Source organism: Phaenicophaeus curvirostris, chromosome 8, assembly GCF_032191515.1.
Source record: "Phaenicophaeus curvirostris isolate KB17595 chromosome 8, BPBGC_Pcur_1.0, whole genome shotgun sequence".
Lineage (NCBI taxonomy): Eukaryota > Metazoa > Chordata > Aves > Cuculiformes > Cuculidae > Phaenicophaeus > Phaenicophaeus curvirostris.
In genome coordinates, this window is record NC_091399.1 from 38512021 (window position 1) to 38534300 (window position 22280).

The 22280-nt window shown below is 42.6% G+C and overlaps 1 protein-coding gene across 1 annotated transcript; it reads right to left on the reverse strand.

Moving 5' to 3' along the window:
- Positions 1–834: 834 nt before the first annotated feature.
- Positions 835–18499, reverse strand: LOC138723101 (leucine-rich repeat-containing protein 40). The gene is made up of 15 exons (XM_069861985.1): positions 18344–18499; positions 17742–17923; positions 16838–16911; positions 15779–15908; positions 15263–15386; positions 14307–14449; positions 13057–13229; positions 12667–12757; positions 10167–10212; positions 7898–8006; positions 6907–7014; positions 5185–5295; positions 3449–3526; positions 2537–2722; positions 835–1563 (listed from the first exon to the last, which is right to left on the reverse strand). Exons 1-15 carry the CDS (start codon positions 18483–18485, stop codon positions 1458–1460), a joined length of 1803 nt encoding a protein of 600 aa, XP_069718086.1. The 5' UTR covers positions 18486–18499; the 3' UTR covers positions 835–1457.
- Between the last annotated feature and the right edge of the window lie 3781 nt (positions 18500–22280).

Consider the following 22280-nt stretch of genomic DNA (forward strand, 5'->3'; position numbering starts at 1 on the left):
TTTCCTGAAAGTCCCATTAATATCATTTTATATATTAATATAATTAATATCTATGATGCATTCCTATTATTAATGAAGGTATCACTTCCAGGATGTGGAAGTGTGTTTAAAGAATGAAAAGTGTCTAAATATTTGTCACAGTTTTGCCCTGACCAGGCTAATTTTGGCAGCTAAAACAGTGCAGTTGGATCCCAGTTCCCTTTTCTCCATCCCAAGGGAAAGGAAAATGAGGGAAAAGACTTGCAGGTTGGAAACTAAAACTACAGCTTTAAGGACACAATAATAATATAATAATGATGATGTAAATAATAGTAGGTAATAAAATTTATACAAATATATGAGATCGTGCCTCCACCCCTCAATGACTCTACATCATCACAAATGCTGTAGAGCAAACACAAGAGAATGGCTCCACAGCTAGGAAGAAGCTGACCTCAGGAACGCCTGGCTCTGGGATCAGAAGCAACAAAGTTCTCACTGGATGTCAGCCACTGCAGAAGAGGGTGAGACCCTCACGATCTCTCAGTTTTATAGCAAGTATGATATATACGGGATGGAGTACTCTGTTGGTCAGTTTGGGTTCACCTGCCCTGCCTGCGCCTCCCTGCAGTTGTGGCCTTTTTCCACCGGCTTGAGAATGGCCTTGGTTACCCTAGCGATAAATATAAACATTGGCCTTTCTGCATATCAATGTCCTGTGTTATCACTTCTAGAGAGAAACTACCTGAAAAACATGCCATTAGCTTTCAAAAAATGAAGTTACTGAGACAAGACTGAGTTAGAGTCAGAGAACTGACTCTAATTTAGTTCAAACCACAACCATGTTACTGGTTAGAAAATGTAATTATAGCACACAATGAAAGAAACCCAAGCCAAACTTCCAAGAGGGAATATTTATTTTGGCATCCACATCTGGTACTTTATGCGGGGCACATGCATGGTCTGCAGCCCATCTCGTGCAGTGGCCTTGACACCTCCCCACAGCACAGGGGTTCAAGCCTTTCCCCCACACAGACCAGCAGCCAGTGTTTTCAGGGAGCAGTGAAGAGAGACTGAATACCTCATGGGAGATTATGAACCAGCATACAAAACCCCGAAGTGCTTACTGCTGCCTTTGGCTCAAATGCTTTGATGTTGATAATTCTTTTTAAAAATTAGTTTAACTGTAGAAAAGACATTGTCACTGCTACTGACAGTAGCTTTCCACTGCTGTCATTATTACAAGAAGTGTAAACATATGCTGTGATGCTTTAAAACACTCTTGAAACGTGAAAATGCTTCACAGGTGAGCTCTCCCATAACATGCACATTACAAACAGCATTGCTTTTCGATACAGGCCAGGTTAGCAACAGTTGACAGAGGAGAAGGAAGGCAGTGAAACCGGAGAACATTTGGTCAGAGAGGATAATGCTTCATACTTTGATTCCTGAGTCTGGCAAGGAAACAGACTATTGTGTTAGGTAGGAATCCGGCTTCTCAGGTACTCCAGCACAGCAGCTGTTCCTTTCGCCAGAACTGCTGCCCGGGGAGTGCGAAATGGATTCCCTTCCAACAGAAGTGTCCTAGAAAACCAGAGAGGTTTTGAACCACTTGCATAAAGGTTTTCCCTTGTTCCAACACATTCACACACTGCATACAGACTCTGTAATATTCTGAAATTTGTAAGCATTTCCTCCTCTATTCTTCTAAAAGTACTTTGATTTCTGCTTCCCTTGTTCACACTAGCTCATCTTCTTTAGGGACATCTGAATTTTAACCTATGCTAATAAGCCAGTGATGGTGTATTACTGCAGACACGCAATACACTTAAACCCTACTTCCTCAGCCAGCCTCTGCAAGAAGAGTGAGTAAAAGAACTCCTGAAATACAGAAATGGCACAATAAAAGGGGAAAACTATGTTAAACCATAAACCTCCGCTTCCTAGCCCAGCTGCCAGACTACTACTCTTTGGTACACAGAGATCTCTGTGGAGGTTTTCACTTGGGGAGAGTCTGTTTTGGGGAAAACCAGAGGGACCAGTGATCTGTTGTCTCTGACAAGACAGATTGCTTACACATCACTGTTGTTTCTGAGGTGCATTATGTAAGAATGTTCACGGTCCTGCCTCTTTATACCTTATTTAGAGAATGTTATCCTGCCTCTTCTATAGCAGCAGCATGAGTGACACAGGGAGGCAGGGAGCTCAGTGCTGGGGTGAGCCACCTGGCTCACCAAGGCTGTCTATCCGTGCACCAGCACCTGGACAGACGGGCAGGGGAACTGACTCAGGCTCCAACACAAGACTCACTCACACCAACATGCCCCTTCCATTATTTCAAAAAACATAAACAACTCCCCCAATTCTCAGCTATAAGAAGAAAATATGGAGGAAACTGCACTGGTTTTACAAATGGTGAGAGAGATGCACTTTCAATGCACTGAGACCTACAGGCAGATACACTGCTGGTCAGTACCTCTTCCTCTGACAAAACGTGCCCCAAAGGACCTGGTCAGACTGAATCTTTATAGACCAGGTCACTAGTTAAAGTACACACCTCAGATTTTCACAGTTTCCGAGTTCTGGTGGCACCTGGAGAAGGTCATTGTTCTGAAGGTCCAGTGTTCCCAGCCTCTCCATCTTCTTCAGCTGCAGAGGGTCTATGGATCCCACTTGATTGTTACTGAGCAGGATAGTCTCCAGTGTTACAATGCGATACAGGACACTGGGGAATGCTTTAAATCTTCAAGAGAAAAAGGCGGCAAATCACTGAAAGTCATAAACAGGGCATTCAAAACCTAAGCAGCCTTTAAGATCAGATAGCACTTTAGCTTAATTCCAACATGCTGCTCTGAAAGGAGAAAGTATCCATTATTTAGCCCTGCATACAATGAAAAAGCTGAACAAGTTGTGTCCAGTGACAGCCCAGCATCTCTAACAACTGCAGGCCAACTCCACTCCCTTGACAAGACCACGTATCACCCCAACTGTGACTCACTGGTGTAATGATGGAGAACAACAGCCAGTTGTTCTCTTCTGTGCTTAAGAAATGCTGGGGCTCCAGCCCCGCACTGTCTTTGCTGGGAGTGACAGCAGCAACAGTCAATGCTCATCAGACACTCCGCTCAGCTGCTTCCTGCTGACTGTTCCCCTCATGCACTTCTATTCCTCGGAATTGCTGTTATTACAGATGCCAAAGGGTAGCCCTGTTGGTAACCATGTTATGATATACTGTTCACAAGACTGTTTAATCCTTTTTTAAGTAGTGGCTACTGCCTCTGTCCAAAACTTGTTCAGCACAACTACACCACCCGTGGTGTGAAGGAGGACGTTCAGTTCATGGGTCTGAAGCTCACAGCTAGTTGATCAAGTGCTTCCTCATTCTTACATCACAGGAAAATCTTATTGCATCTGGCCCAGATTTTATTATTTTATTAAAAAGACCATAAAAAACTGAATGGTTTCTCACCTGTTAAACGAAAGATTTATCACTTGCAGTTGTGTCAGTGCCTCCATTTCTTCAGGTAAAGTTGTCAAAAAATTGTTTCTGCATATCAAATGAAGACAAACAATCATCACTGACTTCTGTGAAGTTTTAGTTAAGAATCCACAGAGACAGAATATGCATATTTATCAGTGCTAACATGCTGTCTTAAACCAATTAATTGCTTCATAAATGGGTCAAGACCATGCTCAAGTACAGACGCTTGCTGATGCAAGCCAGGTTTGCATTTTCCTTTCTGCCAGCAGGAGATTTAAATGACTGTCCTCTAAAGATTCCCAAGTGAAATCAAAGGATCCAACAACTCCACAAACTTGCTTGGCAACTCAGCTCCTGTCAGAGGAAAGCAAATGAACCTGCCCAGGTGTTGGTGCCAAAGTGAATCAGCAGGATAACTCTAAACCTCTCCCAAATGCATTCAGCCTGGTTTCCAACCGCTAAAATGAACTTTTTGATGTCTCCTGTTACCCTCATGCTTCCCACAACAGGAAGCCAGGCAGAAGATTCCTTAACACAAGATGACAGGGGTTTCTAAGGATAAACAAGGTACGTCCCGAGTGTGGCACAAAGAGTCGTTACAGGAAAATAAAGACCACTCACTAACAGATGCCCAGACGTAGATCTAAATTCTTAATCACTGAGATATTCAACCTCCTTCCCTCATCAGTCTCACATCATCATCCATTTCTGCAATAACTCCTCCATCAGCACCCTCTATGTCACCACACCACAGGCTGGCTGGGGCAAGTCAGGATCTCTGGAGCTCATCTGGTCCAACTCCCCAAGAGCAGGTGGGCCAGAACTACGTCTGGTTGGGTTCTGGGTATCTCTATGGATGGAGCCTCCACCACCTCCAGGGCAACCTGTGCCAGCACTCAGTCACCTTTGCACTGAACAAGTGTTTGCTGATGCCCAGAGGGACCTTCCTGTGTATCCATGTGCATCTGTGGCCTCTGGTCATGACACTGGGCACCCCTGGAAGAACACGGCTCCATCCTGTCGGCACTGTCCCTGCAAGCGTTCATTCACATGGATGAGAATTCCCTGAGCCTGCTCTTTTCCATGCTGACCAGCCCCAGCTCTCCCAGCCTCTCATGGGAGAGATGCTCCAGTCCCTTTGGCATCCTGGTAACCAAAGTACAAACCTGCCTCTTCAACTGTGCATTGCTGCTTTTCATTGTGTGAGAAACCAAAGATAATAAATGCCAGCAAGCTAATCCTGACATCTAAACAAACACAATGAGCATTCTTCTGGGGTTAGAGAAGGTAAAATGAGAGCAAATAACTATCTATTGCAAATAAAATACTTACAGACAGCTTCAGTTTCAGCTTCAGGCAGCAAAAGATTTGCAACTTCACTGCACTACTTCCCAGATAACCTCCAGTATTTTCTGGTGTGGAAGGTTGAGGTTTTGGGGGGTCTGATAGCAACTGAGCATCTCTGAGAACCTTTTATGACTGAGATAAAACCTTTCATCACAGCAAGTCTCAGAACTTCTCCACTTGGTTGTTGCGTTTTTCCTTAACCAATGACTAATCTAGGCTGCTCACTGATTTAGATCTGCTGGTCCTTCAGCTGTCACGGAGGCATTTTGGGAAATTAAACATTACCTCAGTACTGCTACTCCACTGTAACAGATGGCTGGTTTAAAAAAGCATGAAAATAAGTTACCGAGAAAGGAAGTCCAACACACGTCACAAACCTGATATCCAAATGTGCCAATTTATGGAGCATGCAAAACTCTGAGGAGAGGGATGAGATTCTATTGAAGCCAAGGTTGACATCACAAACTGAGTCCTTCAGCTCCACAATCCTGAAACCCAATACGAATATACTTTTATTATGTGAGCTCACGTTTGCATTCCATTTTCTAAGTTACTGAATAAAAACCTGCTTTATTCTACAATCAAGGATACTTAACATTTCTTGACATTTCAGAAGCAATTTTGTGGACTGAAGATAATGTAAGCTTCAGCTGTGAAGCTGTCCATCCTGGAGTCTTACACTTGATGTAAAGAGAAAGCTGAGAATTATATTACTGGAGTTATTAGGAGAGTAAGTATCTCACTGATTAGAAGAGTAAATTTTACTACAAAAGCCTCCTCACTTAAACACAATTAAGAGGTCTTTCAGCAACTACAGCACCAGTGCCATCACTGCCGTCTCCTGCCTTGTCCATGTCTTAACAAAGATACTATTCATGTTCTTTAGCAGTCAAACAACCACAAAGAAACTGTTATTTTATGTCTATCTTTTGTTTCTGTTCCACTGAGCTGCTATTACAAATTACAGGAAACACAGCATTTGCTGCTTCGTGCAAAAGGTTGTTCTATTCAGAGGCTTTGGTGTAAAATGTTTAAAAGCCCAAACAGTCAGTTGTTGAATGCCTACAACAGAAGCTCTGGTCCAGCCTTAAAAACAAAAGATAATTAAATGAGAAAATACTCTTTTCTCCTTTCCAGATTGCCACTGAATTCTCTGGCACCTAACAGCCGTACACGTACACTTCCTCCCCACTGAAGGCAACAGCCTCTGATACAGCAAAACAGCACAGGAGGCACAAGCATTCTCTCACTAAAATAACTTTCTACAAACTGTGCTGGGAAGAGATTTTTTTTTTCCTATGAGAAAGAGACTAACTTCTTCAAGTTCTGTATTAAAGGTTAAAATGTCCAGCACACTTGGGTCCAAGTGTGGAAATAGGTTACCCCCACACATGTGGTGGTACCATTAAAAATCATCTGTCAGGGTTTTCTTGGGCTACAAGAGATGCAGTAACCTTCCTCCTCACACAAAAGGACTATTTATTCCCATTAGAGTAAAGAGAAAGCTTCCCCTGGACTGTGGGTGAAGTAACAAGTGCAGTAACAACAAATGCTATGTAATGGGACACAAAACCTAGCAAGAAAAATGGCATGGAAATAGTTCAGACTCCCTTAAAAACACCACAAACAATTACAGTATCTGAAGAAACTGACTTTAAATAGAACCACAGTTACACCACAAAGCTATCACCCAATGAAGGGGTGAATGCACACAGATTATTTTCATATCGAAAAAAGACCGCTTTGTGGGGAAAACAATACAGCACTGTAGTTAAGCACAGCACTTCATTATGATGAGAAGTCCCATCAGTCTCCTCTCATTTATTTCAACAATGCTTAGCAAAGGAAGATGAAAAAACAATACGTAGTGAAAAGACCATCAAATACAGCCAAGCTTCTTTTTACTGCCATCTTTGTGGTAATCAATGGACCAACTGGCACGCTACTTGTACAAGAAATGCAAGTGCGTTATTCAGCATGTGTTATACACACATACATAGCATAAGGTATAAATATACACGGTTAGGAAAAATCCAAGATGCTGAGAAACAAAAGTAGAAAGGAAAGCAACAAATGGAGAATGATCTTTAGCAAAGTACCTTGGAGGAACTTCATTCAGCTGGTTTTTGCTGAAGTTGACAGTGGCGACACGATGGCTTCCAACTGCATCAAACATTTCATCAGGAATCACAGCTGCCTGTTTCTCACTAAACAATGAAAACCATTTAGCTGAGTAATGTGAACAAGTTAATCACTTCCTATTTATTAACGAGATGTTTTCACCTTCTTCTAGATGATGAGTGGCAGAATATAGAAATATTTACAATCTGAAGTCCATCAGAAAGCTACCAATCACTGCACCACATGTTACACAGCACCAGGGCAACAAAACTTCACACCGGTACCTTGATCTGTTACCTCGCTCAAGAAAAGCAGGGAAGAGCTGAGTGCTGTCTCTACCTCAACAAACAGGTGAATGCTGCATATTGGGCAAGAAAGTACAACAAGGTGGGCATTCAACAGATTTCCCCAATTGAGCTCAGAAATCAGCCCCAGCACAGTAGGTCAGAGAACTAAGCAATCTGGAGCTCTAGAACATTTCTGTGACTGAAGCCACCTCAGCCCCTCTCACCACAGTGAGGCTCTTCCCACGTTCCAGCTCTCGGCAGGACCACGCCCAACCGTTCTCAGCACACAGAGTTTTCTTCCCTTTTCCCATTCTAACAAGTGTCATTGTTGGTTACACTTAAGAAATAACTGAAGAGATACTCACCTACTACAACAGTTGAGACTTAATGAAAATTAATAAAACAGTTTAAAAGGCACTAAAAGCATAAGGCATTAAGCACTTCAGTGAGTTAAAAGGAATGTTATTGTGGAATGTTTGATAATACAAGGAAATAATTAAAACTCCCTGCAATCCAAATCTGCCTGTTGCTGAGCACACAAATGACAGTGAAAAATGTACAGACACAGAAGGGTTTGCATACAGTTGGGTACATATCACAAAAGGAGAATAAAAAGGAGGGGGGGAAATCCAGGGAATTGTTCTGACAACTGTAGAAACAGGTAATAGTTCGAAAGACATACCTATATTCCAACAATTTTAATGAAGTTATGGCGTGCATGTTAACCCTTGACTCGCTTGGAAGAGTCATGGCTGTCACAGGAGGCTCTCCGCCTGGGCTAGTGACATCATCTAGAGACAACATATGAACAGAGTCAGACAAACCACAGGCTGCAGACAACAGAGATGTTATGCTGGCAGTAGCTACCTGTGATGTTAGGCAGCGGTCTCCCAAGGGAGCTGGAAAAAACGATAATCTGGGAATTCAGACTAGCAATGGCAACCTGCAACACCTATATCCAGAACAGCAAATCTGATCACAATTTTACTTAAAACATTAATAGTTATAATCCTTCACCATACCCTTCTCTGTGGAGTTCCTTAAATTGCTATCTACAATCCACACAAAAAAGCTATTGGCTTAGCAAGGTGACTCTGAACGTTTATGCGATGCAGTTTAAAAGCATTGTCCTGCGTATCCAAGATGTGGCACCACATCGTAGGGAACTACCCACTCCTAAGCAAGGTGAAGCTCAGCTACATGTCCAAACATATGATAAACTCAGCTTCCACTAAAAGAAATCAAAGAAAATTCTACCAAAATTAAGCAGCATTAATGAAAAAAAGTCTACTAACAGCAACTAGTTATTCTTTCATTAAGAAAGGTCAAAAGGGTCAAAAACAAGCTAAAAGAAAAAAAAAAACAAACAACCTTTTCCCAGTTTAAACCTCTACAGAAATAGGTTTGGTAGTGTTTTAGCTCCAACTTATGCCACAGCAGCCAGAGTAAAACTATAAGCATTGCTGTACATGCAAGACACTAGCTGATGTCACTATCCACAATTATATTATCTACTGTAGTTCACCCGATAAGCTTCTGAGTACGTGCCACAGCACCCAATTAGTTTTTGTCAAGTCAACAATATGTCAGATCTGCATGGAACCTGACCTGTTGAAGCAGTTATGCCACAGTAATTTAATTAAGACTGCCATCCCCTGGCAGACAGGAGAAAACCCATCTCACAAGAAGGAAAATCCACATATAGCATTTTTAATAAAAGCTGCCTGCATGTATTACCTAGGTCCCTTCTAAACTAAGGAAGAAATTAAGCAATTTTTGCCATTTTAGTGCAGCATAATAATTTCTATATTATATTTAACATGACCAGAGAACTCAGTCATTTTGACCACTTTATGTTTAACCTTAAGAAAGATGAAGGTTTCTAAAGATGGTAAACTCAAGTCCTGTTTTGAAAGGATTTCATCAGCTTAGCACGCAAGTTACTTAAAGACCCTGACAGCCTGATCCCTGTATAATAAATAAACTGTCATCTCCACTGTTTTGTAGAGAAAATACAGAACAAAAAGAACAATGCTGAAACACCTCAGTGCATTAGAACCCCAGGTATTGACCTTGAAAATGACTGGACGGAGCAGAAGCAACTAGCAACTTTTTGTCCACTTTTTTAATACTATCAGTTCATTTTGACAAAGACCCATGTCCATTAGAGAAATGGGATATGGAATCATCCAGGTGCTTTCTCATCCATAGAGGCACAACCTTGAATCCAAGAGAGGATTCTGCAAAAAGCAGAGCACTAATCCCCTTGAAATATTTCATCTCACTTTCCGCCGCATGACTTTTTAGTTATTTCTGTAGGGACTATCGGGATCAAGACCATTAGATGACAGCAAGGTGAATTCTAGCTGGCCAGGATTAGAATCATGTTTAAAATAATCAGTTGTTTTCTCCTCCAAAACTTTTTAGATGCTTAGTCAGCTATGAGGCAGATTTCATGGCATCACCAAGACACTACAGCAGACTCTTTTGCGCATGTACTGTCTGGGAACTGCCCATGTTATTACATGGATGAGTAACAGATACTCTCTTCACAAAACCTCACCTCCTCTGGGTCACAGTACAGGGACCAAGCCAACAAAGAAATGGGAGCTTAAAAAGAAGAATCCCATACGATGTTCAGAGGAAAAATAAAAAAGCTACTGGAATTCTTCATGCAAAACACATAGAGAGCCAGGGCAAAAATCCTTCTAATTATTTTTCTTAATGATCATCCTTCAGTAAGGAACATTTGTTGTCTGGTATTATCTACTAGAATAAGAAAAAGAAACAGCACTGAAATATAAGAACAATTTGTCAGGTAAAGAAAACTGTTTATCACTGCAGGATAACTGAAGGAACCTAGATTTAAACAGCCACCCTCCACAGGTTCTAACTTATTTTAATTTTTTAGAAAGATTCTCTTCAAAATGCAATGCAATAGAGCAACCTACCTTGGATTTTGCTTCTTAGATATTTCAGAAGTTCCTGGGTGCCTTTCTTTAAAAAACAAAACAACCAGTCAGTAATCATTCACCAGCCAGCAGTCGCAGAGCACTCCAACAATGGAGAGCGACTGTTCCAGTCACACAGGTGGAGCCCACAGCACTGCCGACTATAAAATCCACTTCATGCTTCCCATCGAACAGGACTCTTCACAGCAGCTTATGAACTTGCTTATTTAAACTTCTATTTATTTATTCCAGCTGAAAATTTCCAATCCCGCATCACCACCTCAGGCTCCACATTGTTAGCTTTTTATCTGAAGTGGTTAGCCCATTCCAAGAGCAAGGAAAAAAGTTCAAAGGAGCTTTAAGTTCTCTTTAAAAAGGTCTTGCACAATTGCACTTTGGAAAAGACATTTTAAAAATGGTCAATGAAGCTGACTGTTCAGTGCCCTGGTAACTTTCTACATACAGAATTATAAACTCTGGGAAAAACACTGCCTTTTACATGACTTGCATGGATTTTTAACAGCTCAGTTCTCCAAAGATTTGACTTTCAATCCTCTCAGAGCAACTTCTACTAGTCAAACACATTAACTACCTGCATAAACTACAAGTAATACAGCATAATCTCATCTAGCTCATTTTTTAGGATAAAACAAGGTTTCCCTTATAATTTTACAAGTTGCTTCATGGTGCTTTAAAACCAGGAACGGAACTATAGCACTGAATATAAATTAACATTTCTCGTTCTAGCTGGCATCTGTACTACACACAAAAAGAGACTGGTTGATCTGAGTGCAGAGGGAATAAAGGAAATATGGAAGTGGGAAAGGAAGGAACTCTCACAAGGAACCTGCTGAAATGAAAGAAACAGAAGACAAAAGACTGAGAAAGAGAGGCCAGAGGAGACCAGTAACGATTGCAGGCATGGCTAAGCGTGGTATGTGCTGAGCTGTGCAAGATAAGTGAATCCAATAGGGAAGAACTTTTAAGGGAAAGGCTAAGGTCAAACAGAAAGCTGAGCAACAGTCACATGACTTGGATGGAGAGGAAAGTAGACAGCAGCACAAAGCTTAACAGCCAGGAGAGTATATGTTACTCAAGAAGGAGAGACTATGATTTTACAGAAATTCATCAGGAGACAAGAACGGGTTTGGGACTGGAATAAGAGGCCTGAGAAACAGGAAAAGATCAGCCAGAGCAGGGATGGACAAGGGAAGAACCTCTGCCTGCTAGACTATACTTAATCCTTGCCAACTCTTAATCTCAGTATTCAGCTGGAGCTAGCAAGTGTCTGGAGAACCCTACAAGCTTTATCAATTACTCCTCTAAATCAAGTATAAAAACATCTAGACAGGCATATAAAATTCCAGTTGTATGAATTTACAGTGTTGGTAACAGATCAAGTTAGTGTAAGTATAAAATGTCATAATGGAATCCTTGTACCTGTCGTTTGCTGCAAATCTGTAATGCACAAATCACATACATCTATGCTCTTATATTTGAAAGACAAGAAATCCCAGAAGCTAGGGAATACCAGAACTAAAAAGCAGCCAGGAAGGCCTAACTCAGACTCCTTTGTGTGTACATTTTAAGTAACCTTTTAACCCTGGGATCATGTATGACTTCTATCCACTGAATCTCTGTTCATTAATTTTGTGCGTTCAATGCACATTTAATGAGAGAGAGGACATTTTCCCCCTTCTGACAGATAGTACAGAATTTCATTTCAACAGAGAGTCTTCAGCACTGCTCCTTTTTAGAGAATCCCAGTGCTTTCTAAATATTTATTCTATTTTATAACAACGGCAAAAGCACAGAAAGAAGAAACATATACAACCAAGGAGGGACCTGCTGGAGAAAAAATAAAAGGGAATTCTACACCAGCAGTTCTGTCCATGCCCCTACTGGCCCACGTACTTGTTTTCTCAAGCCCAACTCTCGCCTTCACTTTGCTGGCAATGAACAGAGAGAGTGCAGATCTGAGGTGTGTTATCCATAAGGAAACATAGTGTATCATACTGCCATTGTTCAAAAGGCATCTGCCATCAAACATGCTTTGGAAATGAAATCCTAGATCCTTAATTCAGGCAAGGAGGAAGTTTAAAATAGAAATTCATGCACATCTAGGGAAAGCTTGATGCACTCATCTAGCACTGCAACAAGCTGTGATTGCACCAGCATTAGGCAGCAGACAGCTACCTTTGTTTCCCAGATGTCCATTGCTCCATTTGCAATATATACTACTACTTCTGTATCAAACCAGACACAGATCCTACAAAGCAGCAGCCTCCTTTAGTCCACAGTCCTCATGCTCTTATACACTACACTAGACTCCAGAACAAAGAGTATTCAAGTCACAACACACATAAAAAAAAAGGAGATCAGTTGCACAGGCGATTTGAAACCTGGCTGTTTTCTGATTTTTTTAATGTTCTGGCTATACAATGTGGATAACGTACATATGTGACAGAATCAAACTTTATGTACTGTCTGTAGCACTTACCTGCAGAAGATCTCTTCGAATAGTTCTCAAAGGATTTCCCTCTAATGACAGGAATTTCAACTGCGGAAGGTTCCCCATTGTGTAAGGCAATCTGCAAGTGGAAACAACTCATTTCAAATCAGCTTCAAAACAAACTCTAAAGAATTTGCAATGGTTTGTCAGAAGGCCTGGCATTCTGAAGGTCAGGCTCAAATAAAAAGATATAGAATATAATATATTTAAGGGCAGCTTGAAAATAGCATGTACACAACCAGAAAGGGTTCCTTCCTTTTATGACTGAGTTATTTTTAAATTACATTTTACAAGGTGAAAGGCATCGACATAGAATTAGTTGTCATTAGATGTCATTATCTATGCCTCATCACAGACAAGTGCAGTTTGTAATATTACCTACTGATATCATTGTTGGCGAGGTCAAGTCGTTCCAGCTTCTGAAGCAGAGTAATTTCATCAGGAACTGATTTTATCTTGTTGTCTCTAAGTTCCAATACAGAAAGGGAACTCAAATGTTTCAGATTCTCTGCATTTAATATTTCGATCTGATTTTCACCAGCATGTAATTCCTACAGAAACAAAGATCACACACGATTACGTTACTCTAGTAAGTTTACTTTATAATTTAGTAATGTCCTAAATCATGGCACTGTCAAAAACATACAATGATGCGGAGACAATACAGACCTTTCATTTACATACGAAATATCAAAGCCTCTAAAGATCCAGAGACACGAGTCTGAACTTAGCCTTTTTGAAACCATCACAGAACTCCCAGCTTTGAGTTCCATCTCCAAGTTAGGAATAAAATTGCTCCACTTTTGTCAAGAACTTGTCAATGACTTCTTTACTCAAGAAGTTTCTTTAATTCCAAGTTACAGGAAGTTGAGAAGGCAGCTCTCTGTATCCCTACTGGAAATATTTCACTTATAAGGGAAGAACTGAGCGGTTCTTCAAACCAAAAAGAGCATACACATGCTGCTGGCTTCGCTAAGACACTGAACTTCACACACCAATGAGAACTTCGTCAGAAAATGCTGAAATAGCTTTGGATTTTAACTGCTGAGTCAGTTATGCAGAGCTAAGAAGGTACTTGCATTCTTTGATGGATTTGGTCACTGGAATCACCACAGTGATATAGGCACTCGGTTGGTCCAGTCATTTTTCTACCAGTTGAGTAACAAATTTCTGATGTTCTGAGGCAGGCGACTTTTAATTATAAACAGCCTGGGAATTAAGGCTGCAAAATACTTCCAAGATCTGACTATGCTAAAAGGAAAAAAAATACACACTATACTTTTTCTGCAGTTACAGAAAAAAAACATAGTTAACAAAGCAAATTGATCCAGAAAATGTTCCTGGAGATAAAAAAAACCCTATTGCAAGTAATAGTAGATCTAGTTTTTTCCGTTATGCCTCTTGTAAATATTTTTTTATTTCCCAAATCTGAAGACTATGGCTGAAAATTTGTCTTCCAAATAGCTTTAAGATTGACCAATATAGATGTATTAAATCAAGTTCTACACACAGAATTATAAACTTTTGATCACAGCAATTCACAAAAAAAAAGCATTTAAAGTAACAGTCACTATTTTAAAAGTTTACAGCAAATGCAGTTACAGAATACCAATCATTTCAAGCCTTACCTTCAGTAATTTGCATGAGGGAAATTCTGGTAAGGAACGTAATTTATTCTTCCTCAGATAAAGTTGTTCCAAAGATGCCATAGTGGCTAATTTGGGAGGTACAGTTTCCAGGTAGTTTTTAGTACAATCCAGCTGTCGTAAACCTATAGAAATGAGCAAGTGACAAATGAAAAATTTGAGAAAATAACAGTTGTTTTCTACAGAAGGATAAACATCCTGGTTTTCATAATAAATCTAACAACATTTTACAAATCATAATTTCGGAAGAAATCACATCAGTTATCATCAGCGCTTCTGAAAAGAAGGCATCTGCTTTTCATTTGCTCATCTCTGGAATGCTTCCAACGACTGCCAGATACCGCCTCTTGTCAAGAAAGGATCTTACATTGCAAGCTCTTAGAAAGACCTGCAGGTAATGCCTACAGCATTCATAAAAAACGGCAGTCGACTGCCTGTTTCTGCAAATCTGCCACAGCTATCAAATATGCACTTCATATCAACCACTGGTCAGCTTGGTATTTAACATTCAAATATTAGAAGTCAATTTTATCACTTTAATTTATGTGTTCTTCTTTCCAATAATTTCAACTCTCTTTCATTTATGCTTTACTTTCCACTCAAAATATGTAATAAAGAAAAGAATGTCAAATTTCTTATTGTAGTCTTAGGGCTAATAACTCCTAAGCACAACAATATTAATCCTTACACTTTTCTGATCATTCCATGTCCCATTTGTCAAAAAATAGGAACCATAAGAGGACTAAAGTTTGATATGTAGTAGCTGTAGCTCATTTTTTTAAATAACGTTGAACTAACATTCTTGAGACACATTAACTCTTAACACATTAACTCTTTGGGAATACATTTTAAAAATCCTGAATAATATCCACTGTATTTCTGAACATAACTACGGAACTGGATGTATGGCAGTTAACAATCTGAAGAAACTAATTTACTTTTCATCGCGCTGATATCTGCCGGCAGGTTCTTGAGTTGATTGCAAGCCAAATTGAGTCGCACTAAGTTAATGAGCAAAGCAAAACTTGTTGGAATGTCTGTGAGACGGTTGTTGGACAGATCCTGAATATTAAAAAGAGAGAGAGAGGTTAGTAACAGAGATGTTTAAAATATCCCACGAGTATTGCTACTGCAAATTTAATTACTGGCAGAACATTAAAATTAGATCGCTGACATCTTCAGAATCTCCCTGGTAGAAATGTGAATAGAAGAAACAAGTCTCCTAAGACCGACAGACCACAAGGGATTTGTTTGTCTCTTAAACTATTTGGCAAACCTTGGTTTCAACGAAAAAAAGGGCCATCATGTAATAACTGCCAACCTGCAGTTACGAGAATATTCACAAACTTTTTCCATCTCAGCTATGTTTTTTTTTTTCTTAATCAGCTGTAGCAAAACATAAGTAAATCAGCCTTTCTGCACAATTACGTATTTTTCAAAATGTTCTAACTTACTAATTCTTCTAAAGCGACAAGCTGCCCAAATCCATCCGGTAAGTGACTCAGCTCATTGTGCTGAAGAAGAAGGCTCTTCAAACATGACAACTGCAGCAGCTCTTCTGGGATACTTATCAGTTTGTTGTGGCTGGTATTGAGACAAGGAACAAAAAGGGAAAAAGCAATTACTAAGTAGTTTTAAGAACATCACTACATCCAGCATACTTCTGCTACATGTGATGAGACCTGAACTAGAGCTACACCACTTGTACCAGCCAGATTATCCTGGCCACACATGGCCTGCCAAAACACCAACTCTTCCAACCTTAAAACAAGTACAATTAAGCACCAGACACACAGGATATTCCGTGCTGGCACAGACTATTAATTATGCCTGCAGCGAGACAAGTTCCTGCAAAATGTTCTCATGTTGCAACATGCTCCTATGCTTGCTGTTCAGGATACTGGTAACTTTAAGGAAAATCTGTCTCCTAGAACTGTTAGAGCCCTCTACAATGAATTTGTTTCCTGGGAGAAATTATGTGTGTGTTTGTTCCATACTACTTTTAAACCTCCTCTAAAATTACAGTATTGCAGGTGGATCTTACATTCTTGTGTTCCAGGTGGTTCACACCCACAGGGGAAGCACACCCTCTTTTCCCTTGTGCACAACTTTACCAAACTACTCCAGTAAACAGCAGAACATCAACTTTCCAGCATGAACAAGAACTATATAATTGTTTCCACTGTATATTATTCACCGCAAGAAGCACTTCTATTCCTCAAAAACAAAACTGCCAGATGGAGGCACATGGATGTAGCTACTGCTTTTGTGTGATTCAAAATATCACTTTTTTCACCTTCTAAGTGGGACTGTGACTTTGTGAAAATAATTCTAACAAGCCTAAAAGCACCAATTTTGATCCAAAACTTATGACTCTCAAGATACTAATATTCTTTAGTTAGAAATCTCACATTAACATTCTGAAAGAAAATTTGATAGACTGCAATCTCTTATGCACACCATGAAAGTCACTGCACTATGGCTCACATTCCAGATTTGTAACGCACACTTACCTGACATCAAGTTTCTGAAGGTTTTCCAATTGTCCTAACGCAGAAGGAAGTGATGTCAGTTGATTATCATGCACCTGCAAAATAAAGGTTTTAGAAGACAGTTACTAATTTTTAACTTGGAAGCTTTTTTGTCCTACCCCACAAACCAATCAAGATAACCTAACCCATTCAGACTACAACTTAACCTATTATAACTATAAGCTAACTAACTATAACTTTAACCTATAACATAAGCTACTTAGATTAGACATAAGAAGAAATTTCTTCACTATGGGAGCGGTGAGGCACTGGCACAGGTTGCCCGGGGAAGTTGTGGGTGGCCCATCACTGGAGGTGTTCAAGGCCAGACTGGATGGAGCCTTGGGCAGCCTGAGCTAGTGGCATGTGTCCCTGTCCATCGCAGGGAGCTGGAAAAAGATCATCTTTAAGGTCCCTTCCAACCCAAACTATTCTATCATTCTAATACATAGAATAATTCTGTACATAAGTAGCAGCTACATATGCACCTCAAAGCGAGGTACCACAACTGCCAACCTGCAAAATTCTCGTTAACTGACAATGAATTGATTGACATAGCTAAGAGATTTGCTATGAAAGGGAGTGGAGGGGAGTGCAGGAGCTTCCAAGATCCTTCTACAGAACAGAACCCACTACCAGCCTGTAAACTGATAGATTATCGTAGAATCATAAAAACACCAGGTTGGAAAAGACCCACCGGATCATCGAGTCCAACCATTATCAGAATCATAGAATCTTAGAAATAGCTTGGGTTGGAAGGGAATGATCTATAACAATCTTTTCTTTATCCTGAGGATCCCACCACTGCAGGGAAATGAGAAACAAAGATCCAAGACCCCGTTTTCCCAGCCCCTCAGGCACTGCCAAAGGGTCTCGCTGTCCTTACATCCAGGACGGTGAGCGCTGGCAGCAGCCTGATGTCCTCTGACAGACTCTGCAGCTTGTTGGAGGCCAGTAGCAGCTTGGTCAGATCCGTTTGCTCCCACCAGCGATCGGCAGCACCGAAGGAGAGGTTCTGATGAGCTTCCTCTGGAGTATCCAAATTTATCCGCCATATGTGTTGAGGCACTACAAACACAGACACACATCAAATTGACTCCTAGACACAAGGAGGAATTTCTTCACCATGAGGGTGGTGAGGCGCTGGGAGAAGTTGCCCAGGGAAGCTGTGGCTGCCCCATCCCTGGGGGTGTTCAAGGCCAGGTTGGACGGGCCTTGGGGAGCCTGGGCTGTGGGAAGTGGCCCTGCCCATGGCAGGGGGGCTGGAATTAGATGATCTTTAAGCTCCCTTCCAACCCAAACCATTCTATGATTCTATGAAGGCTTCCGGCGGTCGCAGCCAATTCCCAACGTGGCGCACAGTCACCTGGATGATCCTAAAGGTTCTCCCAGCCCTAACCACGCCGCCCTTCTCGAGATGCTTTCCCAGGAACCCGCCACCCGCAGCCGAACCCCCCGCGGGCTCTGCCCCCGCCGCCCCGCGCTCACCCTCGCCGAGCCCGCGGCCCGACAGGTTGAGCTGCCCGCTCTTCCGAGCCGCCCGGAGCAGCCCCTGCGGCACGGCGGGACCCGGCTCCGCCGCACGGAACCCCGCGCGGGGGTCCGCAGCCCGCGCTCTCCGCGCCGCCATCCCCGCCGGGTCCCGCCCCGCCTCGGCCCCGCCCCGCCCCGCCGCCATTTGCCGCTGCGGCCCCGAAATGGGCGCGGGGAGCGAGGAGAGGGGTGGGGGAGGAAGAGGAGAGAAGGAAGGAAGAAATCATTAAGAACAATAAGAACTTGTAGTGGTAGGACAGGAGGCAATGGGTATAAACTGGAGAGAGGCAGATCTGGACTAGGCATAAGGAGGAATTTCTTCACTGTGAGGGTGGGAGGCACTGGCACAGGTTCCCAGGGAAGCTGTGGCTGCCCCATCCCTGGAGCTGCTCAAGGCCAGGCTGGATGGGGCTCTGAGCACCCTGACCCAGTGGGAGGTGTCCCTGCCCATGGCAGGAGGGTGGAACTGGATGATTTCTAAGGTCCCTTCCAACCCAAACTATTCCAGGATTCTGTGAATAATAAGAATTAAATCTTGGACAGCTTGCACTAGAAAAGAATGTGATTGTAACAGGAGTTAAGCTTGTTTAGTTGTTGAAACAAGGACAGTCCCCCAGTAAGAACAAAGGACAGACCTGAGCTCACCAAGAGGACACAATGAGGAAGGAGATAAAGAGCACCAGAGGATTCTGAAGACACAAAGGAACTGTGATGTACGTTCAAGAGTGGCTGATAAGATATGACACAGAAGGAACAACAGTGACAGGGGATGAGGAAAAGGCTGAGGTACTTAATGCCTTCTTTGCCTCAGTCTTTAGTTGTAAGGAGGGTCCTTCCGTCTGTGTACAAACCCAGGAGCTAGGGGAGCATAATGAGGCTCCCGTGATCCAAGAGGAGGTGGTCAGAGCCTTGCTAGCCCAACTAGACACCCACAAGTCTATGGGGCCGGACGGGATTCACCCCAGGGTACTGAAGGAGCTGGCGGATGTGCTGGCCAAACCCCTTTCCATCATCTTCCAACAGTCCTGGAAGACTGGGGAAATTCCACTGGACTGGAGGCTGGCTGATGTTGTGCCCATCTACAAGAAGGGCCGCAGGGAGGACCCAGGAAACTACAGGCCTGTCAGTCTGACCTCAGTGCCAGGGAAGGTCATGGAGCAGGTGATCTTGGGTGCTATCATGAAGCACATGCAAGAGAACTGGGTGATCAGGCCCAGTCAACGTGGGTTCACAAAAGGCAGGTCTTGCCAGACTAACCTGATCGCCTTCTATGACAAAGTGACTCGGCTGCTGGATGAGGGAAAGGCTGTGGATGTGTCTTCCTGGACTTCAGCAAAGCCTTTGACACAGTTTCTCACAGCATTCTGCTTCAGAAACTGTCAGCCTCTGGCCTGGACAGGCGCACACTCTCCTGGGTGGAAAACTGGTTGGCTGGCCAGGCCCAGAGAGTGGTGGTAAATGGTGTGAAATCCAGCTGGAGGCCAGTGACAAGTGGGGTTCCCCAGGGCTCAGTGCTGGGTCCAGCCCTGTTCAATGTCTTCATCAATGACCTGGATGAAGGCATCGAGTGCACCCTTAGCAAGTTTGCGGACGACACTAAGCTGGGTGGAAGTGTCGATCTGCTGGAGGGTAGAGAAGCCCTGCAAAGGGATCTGGACAGGCTGGACCGCTGGGCTGAGTCAAATGGCATGAGGTTTAACAAGGCCAAATGCCAGGTCCTGCACTTGGGGCACAACAACCCTATGCAGTGCTACAGACTAGGAGAAGTCTGTCTAGAAAGCTGCCTGGAGGAGAGGGACCTGGGTGTGTTGGTTGACAGCCGACTGAATATGAGCCATCAGTGTGCCCAGGTAGCCAAGAAGGCCAATGGCATCTTGGCTTGTATCAGAAACGGCGTGACCAGCAGGTCCAGGGAGGTTATCCTCCCTCTGTACTCGGCACTGGTGAGACCGCTCCTCGAATCCTGTGTTCAGTTCTGGGCCCCTCACCACAAGAAGGATGTTGAGGCTCTGGAGCGAGTCCAGAGAAGAGCAACAAAGCTGGTGAAGGGGCTGGAGAACAGGCCTTATGAGGAGCGGCTGAGAGAGCTGGGGTTGTTTAGCCTGGAGAAGAGGAGGCTGAGGGGAGACCTCATTGCTCTCTACAACTACCTGAAAGGAGGTTGTAGAGAGGAGGCTGCTGGCCTCTTCTCCCAAGTGACAGGGGACAGGACAAGAGGGAATGGCCTCAAGCTCTGCCAGGGGAGATTTAGGCTGGACATTAGGAAAAAATTCTTTACAGAAAGGGTCATTGGGCACTGGAACAGGCTGCCCAGGTTGTGTCACCTTCCCTGGAGGTGTTTAAGGCACGGGTGGATGAGGTGCTGAGGGTTATGGTTTAGTGTTTGATAGGAACAGTTGGACTCGATGATTCGGTGGGTCTCTTCCAACCTGGTTATTCTGTGATTCTGTGAGTTCTATGAATGTTTAACCATTTTTTCCTGAATATGTAACCAGTGTTTCTCAAAATCTGTATGAATAAAAGACCTGTAACCAGCATCGATGGACACACACATTTAGGTGAAATGATTCCCTGTGTGTCCAACATCGTATTATGTATTAAAGCAATACCTGCTTAATGGTTGGACTCGATGATCCGGTGGGTCTCTTCCAACCTGGTTATTCTATGATTCTATGAAATAATCTAATAAGCATTGATTATTGAGTTTGGCCTTTTTCACAGCATCATATCCTTTAACGTGACATCAGGCATACGAGAGGTGGCTTCACTTAATGTGCATGCAACTTCTAGCACAATTCACAAAGGCTCTATACGGTCAAAGCATACATATTCATCAGTTGTCCTGGAACAGGTGTGTCTATTATAAGTGGTTCCCAGAATGTATTACATAAATTCCTTCCCCTTGGCGCTTCCCTCTGGGGGTCTTGGGCTGGGGACTTCTGGAGGTAGGCTTGCAGACTTCTTCATGGTGAACTCTTCAACTCTCCTTCTTGCACATGCTGTGAGGCGCCTTGGGCACCTCTTCAAGGTTGCATCTGGTCCTAGCTGGTTCTTCTTTCACTTATCATTGCACTAGTCCTTCTTATCTGGCTTAATTAGTTACAGTCACATTCTTTCCCATTCTTTCTAACTGCAGCCTTGTTAAAATTCCTTATGTAAGCATAAGTATCCAGGCACAGGCCAGCTATAAGTTATTATTCAAGCTAATCCCATATTTCAGTTAGAAGAACTATACATAATATTCAAATACATAATAGGTTAGTAACTTACAACAAATAATCTCTTCCTTCAATATTCTGTAGTGGTATGTGCCTTGAAGGGTGCTTATCTAAAAGGGGACCCGTTGTGCAAGGAACAGGCATCCTGCAAGATAAGAGAAGGAAGCCTGGAACCCGCACTGCCAAGCCAACAGAAAAGGACTTTTTCTTAAAGTTTGGGCTGCATCTTCCTTAGGGTCGAAAAGTTTAAGAATGAGAAAGACTTCTATACCTGCTTAATAATCAAATTGGCATTGATTATTTAGTTTGGTCTTTTTCACAGCATTAGGAGGCTCAGGGGAGAGCTTATCATTCTCTGCAGCTCCCTGAAAGGAGGCTGGAGCCAGGCGGGTGCTGGTCTCTTCTCCCAAGTGACAAGTGATAAGATAGAGGAAAGGGCCTCAAGTTGCACCAGTGGAGGTTTAGATTGGGTATTAGGAAATACTACTTTGTGTAGCGGGTTATCAAGCACTGGAAGAGGCTGCCCAATGAAGTGGTGGAGTCACCATACCTGGAGGTGTTTAAAAACCATGTGGATGTGGTGCTTAGGGGCATGGTTTAGTGGCAGAGTTAGCAACACTTGGGTAAAGGTTGGACTCGATCATCTTGATACAATAAATAGTTTTTATTACAAA

Bases quoted from the DNA above. Each gene is read 5' to 3' on its own strand.
- LOC138723101 (XM_069861985.1), bottom strand. From the start codon at position 18,485: ATGGCGGCGCGGAGAGCGCGGGCTGCGGACCCCCGCGCGGGGTTCCGT. The intron at 17,924-18,343 runs GTGAGCGCGGGG...CTGTGTTTGTAG, and splicing joins GGGCCGCGGGCTCGGCGAGG to TGCCTCAACACATATGGCGG. The intron at 3,527-5,184 runs GTTTGTGACGTG...TTTGATATGCAG, and splicing joins TTGGCACATTTGGATATCAG to AAACAATTTTTTGACAACTT.